Consider the following 5,341-nt stretch of genomic DNA (forward strand, 5'->3'; position numbering starts at 1 on the left):
AGACAGAGTCTTGGTCTGTTACACAGGCTGGAGTACAGTGGCATGATCTTGGATCACTGCAACCTCTGCCTCCCGGGCTCCAGACATTCTCCTGCCTCAGCTTCCTGACTAGCTGGGACTATAGGCACGCACCACCATGCCCGGCTAAATTTTTATTTTTAGTAGCGACAAGGTTCTACCATGTTGGTCAGGCTGATCTCAAATTCCTGACCTCAAGTGATCCGCCCTTCTCAGTCTCCCAAAGTGCTGGTATTAGAGAAGTGAGCCACCACACCCACCTAATTTTTGTATTTTTTTGTAGAGACAGGATTTCACCATGTTGTCCAGGCTGGTCTTGAACTCCTAGGCTCAAGTGATCCTCCCACTTTGGGCCCCCAAAATGCTGGGGTTACAGGCATGAATCACAGTGCCCAGCCACCTTTTAAAAAAGTTTATTTATTGCTGGGGGTGGTGGCTCATGGCTGTAATCACAGCACTTTGGGGAGGCTGAGGCGGGTAACTACCTGAGGTCAGGAGTTCCAGAACAGCCTGGCCAACATGGTGAAACCCCATCTCTACTAAAAATACAAAAATTAGCCAGATGTAGTGGTGGGTGCCTGTAATCCCAGCTACTTGGGAGGCTGAGGCAGGAGAATCGCTTGAACCTGGGAGGTGGAGGTTGTGGTGAGCCGAGATCACGACAGTATACGCCAGCCTAGGCAACAGAGCAAGACTCTGTCTCAAAAAAAAAAAAAAAAATTATCTGGGTGTGGTGGTGCATGCCTGTACCAGCTACTTGGGAAGCTGAGTTGAGAGGATCCCCTAAAGTCAGGAAGGTCAAGGCTGTGGTGAGCCATGATCATGCCACTGCACTCCACCCTAGGTGACAAGAGTAAGGCCTCTCTCTCCACAAAAAAAAAGGTGAATGGGGTTAGTGGGAAAAGAGGTGTGTGTGTGTGTGTGTCACACTCAGCTTGTTTGTCTTGATGGGGTCACTGAAGTTTGAGACCTCTGTGGTGGTCCACCCATCCACAGTCTTCTCTCCCTGGTGTTCTAGCTAATTAAATTTATATGATGCCTTTTTCTTGAGGGATCACAGCATTCCTGTGAAGTTGTATTTAGGCGAAGGGGAGGAAAAACCAATGTAAATACTTGGTTTTAGAAGTCCAGCCAGAGTACACCCTCAAATTCAAGTGTGGCCTATTTTGAATAATGTAGCTATAACTGTAGTACCATAAAAAGTAAAAGTTTAGAATCTTTGTGTCGAAGTTCTCTGGATATATGCATAGGAGTGTGTTTAATTTCAGCAATTCCAGCGCTCTAAGGAAAAACTCTCTGTTTTTCTTTCTTTGCCCTTCAGAACCAGGAGAGAAAGCACAGGACGTATGTCTATGTGCTCATTGTCACTGAAGTGCTGGAAGACTGGGAAGATTCAGTTAACATTGGTAAGCCGTCACCAGACAGCCTGGAATGGGCTTCTCACAGCCAGCTCTTTCCATGCGACAGGTCATTACCAGAACCAGAAACAAGTGCTTGCCAGGCTCAGTGGCTCACACCTGTAATCCCAGTACTTTGGGAGGCCAACACAGGAGGATCATCTGAGCCCAGGACTTTGAGACCAGTCTGGGCAACCTAGTAAGACCTCATCTCTGCAAAATTCAGAAGAATTAGCTGGGCGTGGTGGCACATGCCTGTGGCCCCAGCTTCTCAGGAGCCTGAGGCAGGAAGATCATTTGAGCTTGGGAGGTTGAGGTCATATTGAGCCATAATCATGCAACTGCACTCCAGCCTGGGCAACAGAGCGAGATCTTGTCTCAAAAAAAAAAAAAAAAAAGCCAGATAAAGAACAGAAATAATTGAAAGGTGTTTCTAATAAACAAGCATGTACATTTTGAACTTGATAGTATTTTGAAATGTTTAAATGGAGTCTGGGTCTGGAGTACATGGTCCACAAATAGAAGTATGACTCCTAAAAATAAGAAATGTTGCTTCTAAAATCAAACTGGATCCTTCTCAAAAGGGCTATACTTCTATACCCCTTGACCAGATATTGATTGAGAGCCTCTGCCATACCAGGCCCACTGCTGGCCTTGGGGACCATAGGTGAGAGCAGGACCTTGGTCTTGTTCCTCATAACATTCATATTGTTGAGAAAACTGTTGGTTTCATGGTTTGAGTCCCTCCAGAAATCATTTAGTAGATGCAGAATAATGCAGATAGTTTCTGGTTTTGTTGATATAAAATATGAATACATATTTTTATATTTTTTCACATTTTATATGAATATAAAAAATTATAAAATTTATGAAATTTTATAAAAGGGTGCTGGGTGCACCCTTTAGATACACCCATTCTCCCAAAGGAGCCATTTTTTTGATCTCATACGGCTATTACATTTACATCTCTTGAACTATAAACTCTGGTAGTACAGAGGTTGGTTCACAGTTTGTTTACCTCTGAAGGAAAGCATATTCTAGAAAGAACACTAATTTCCTTTGGACAGATAAAATTTACTTGCTAAAATTCTCCCTTTATTGTTAGTGTTTGCCCTGCCTCCATGCCCCTCACATTGTTACCCTGGGCAGTTTGTAGCCCTTTGGCTTTGTATCTCGTAATAATGCAGGGTGCTCAAGGAAATAAATTCAGTGTGGGTATACTGAAAACAGACTCCCTGACAGCTGTGCCAGTGCCTGAAAAGGAGACAATGGATGTGTGGTCTGGCCCTGTCCTCAGAGCACTCTCTGTCAGGCAGGAGTCACACACTTGTGATATGAAGTTTTTTAGGTACCATTGCTATATTAATATCCAAACAAGCCTTTCACCTTGTACTCCCACTTCTGAGAATTGACCCTAATGAAATAATCTAAAATATGACAAACAGGCCTGTGGAGCCTTCCTTCAGATGATCTTACTACCATTATTCTTACCGGTTAAAAATTGCATCTTAAATGTATAGCTTGTTGTGGAAGCTTGATTAGTTAAAAAAAAAAAAAAAAGAATTAAAAAAATGTATAACTCAGTGAATGACAAATAATGAATGACGTGTCTGATGGAATGTTATACAGCTGTTAAACACCATAGTTATAAAAGTTATATGCAGCCAGACACAGTGGCTCACACCTGCAATTCCAGCACTTCACAATGCTGAGGCAGGTAGATCACCTGAGGTCAGGAGTTCGAGACCAGCCTGGCCAACATGGGGAAACCCTGTCTCTACTAAAAATACAAAAATAAGCCAGGCATGGTGGCAGGCGCCTGTAATCCCAGCTACTCAGCAGGCTGAGGCCCAAGAATCGCTTGAGCCTGGGTGGCAGAGGTTGCAGTGAGCCAGGATCACACCACTGCATTCCAGCCTAGGTGGCAGAATGAGACTCTGTCTCAAAAGTAATAATAATAAAAATCACAGACAATTGAGGTCCAATGATATGGAAATGGTTAAATGAACGATAGTACATCCATGCTAGATATTATGACATAACACAGCCACGTCTTAAAAAAAAAGAGCCTCATTCTGTTGTCCAGACTGGAGTGCAGTGGCATGATCACAGCTCGCTCACAGCAGCCTCAACTTCCTGGGCTTAAGGAGACCTCCTGCCTTAGCCCCACTAGCAATGGCAGTGTCACATTTTTTTCATAACATAGATTGCTTAAGAAATAGTGTGAAATAGGACAGGCGTGGTGACTCATTTCTTTAATTCCAAGCATTTTGGGAGGCCAAGGCAGGAGGATCACTTGAGGCCAGGAATTTGAGACCCCATTTATACCAAAAAAAAAAAAAAAAGAAGAAGAAGGTGTGGCGTGTGCCTGTAGTCCTAGCTACTTGGGAGGCTGGTTCAGGAAGATCCCTGAAGTCTGGGAGCTTGAGTTTGCAGTGAACTATGATCATACCATTGCAATCCAGCCTGTGAGACCCTGTCTCTGGAAAAAAAAAAGAAAGGAAAAAATAATGTGAAGTAAAAAAGAAGCAGTAACAATAAATTAGAAAGCAAACTCTTAGCAGCACATACTCTGTGCCAGGTACTCTTCAGGTGCTTTGCATATTGATCCTCATAACAAACTTGTGAGATAGGCCCTATTTATTGTCTGTTTTATAGATGAGGAAAATGAAGCAGGAGCACAGCTGCCCGAGCTGGCATTTATGTGATTGGAGCCCAGCAGTGTGGCTTCAGAGTCCTTGTTCCTGACCGTAACACTCTAGCAGAGCTGCTCAGGATTTGGAGTACCTGAAAGCATGATCCAAATTTAGTTGTCCGGAGATCGCTTGTTTTTCAAGTATACGAAAAAAGGGCAATTGTGCTAGGGTATTGAGAGTGGTTTTTTCTGATTTATAAGATTATGGGTACTCATTACTTTTATAAGAGAAAAAATATAAAGGATTTAAAAACACGCATTTTAAAAGAGTAAGAAAATAGACTGAAAAGTATAAAACTGTATTGAGATTTTTTCATTAAAAAATGTTATGTAATAAATCACTTTTATAAGAAAACTTTTAAATAAGTTACTGATTACAAACCAGCCATCCTAGTAATTCTGGAAGCTGATGCTCCTGTTGATTCCCCCCACCTTGGGACAAGGTCTCACTCTGTCACCATGCTGGAGTGCAGTGGTGCGATCACAGCTCACTGCAGCCTCAACCTCCTGGGCTCAGGTGTTCCTCGCATCTCAGCCTCCTAGGTAGCTGGGACTACACGATTGTACCACCATGCCCAGCTAATTTTTGTATTTTTTGTAGAGACAGAGTTTTCCCATGTTGCTCAGGCTGGTCTCAAATTCCTTGGCTCAAGCAGTCCGCCGAGCTCAGCCTCCCTAAGTGCTGAGATTACAGGCATGAGTCACTGCATCCCGCCCTCATGTCAGTTTTTACAGGAGATAGGGATGTTGCTGGGCTTCGGCTCCTAATGTATATGGAAGCAAGGAAACCAGGAGGGTGGAAGGAAAACACTAGCCATAGTTTCCTCTGGAGGATAGGTTTTACACAGTTAGTCTTAGCTCTTCAGTTTCCAGGGTTCTCACTATTTTCTACATTAGACATTGATGTCGCATTTGAAGCATATGAAGTGTGCTTGCATTACTTTTATAAGAAAAAAAGTGTTTAGAGGCATTGCTTTAACATTTTCTTCTACATTTTCTCAAAAGTTCTGGGCTTAGAAACCTTACTGCTCGGGCCGGGCGCGGTGGCTCACGCCTGTAATCCCAGCACTTTGGGAGGCCGAGGCAGGTGGATCACGAGGTCAAGAGATCGAGACCATCCTGGTCAACATGGTGAAACCCCGTCTCTACTAAAAATACAAAAATTAGCTGGGCATGGTGGCGCGTGCCTGTAATCCCAGCTACTCAGGAGGCTGAGGCAGGAGAATTGCCT

The 5,341-nt window shown here is 43.5% G+C and overlaps 1 protein-coding gene across 1 annotated transcript in view; it reads left to right on the forward strand.

Annotated features, from left to right (window-relative positions):
- Nucleotides 1-5,341, forward strand: part of NUDT3 (nudix hydrolase 3) — a 127,893-nt gene that overhangs the window by 110,090 nt on the left and 12,462 nt on the right. Inside the window, exon 4 of the mRNA XM_017522292.2 lies at nucleotides 1,340-1,424. Within this exon, the coding sequence (XP_017377781.1) occupies nucleotides 1,340-1,424 (85 nt within the window). The remainder of the gene's footprint in view (nucleotides 1-1,339; nucleotides 1,425-5,341) is intronic.

The sequence above is a fragment of the Cebus imitator genome, unplaced genomic scaffold (assembly GCF_001604975.1).
Source record: "Cebus imitator isolate Cc_AM_T3 unplaced genomic scaffold, Cebus_imitator-1.0 Scaffold24, whole genome shotgun sequence".
Classification (NCBI taxonomy): Eukaryota; Metazoa; Chordata; class Mammalia; order Primates; family Cebidae; genus Cebus; species Cebus imitator.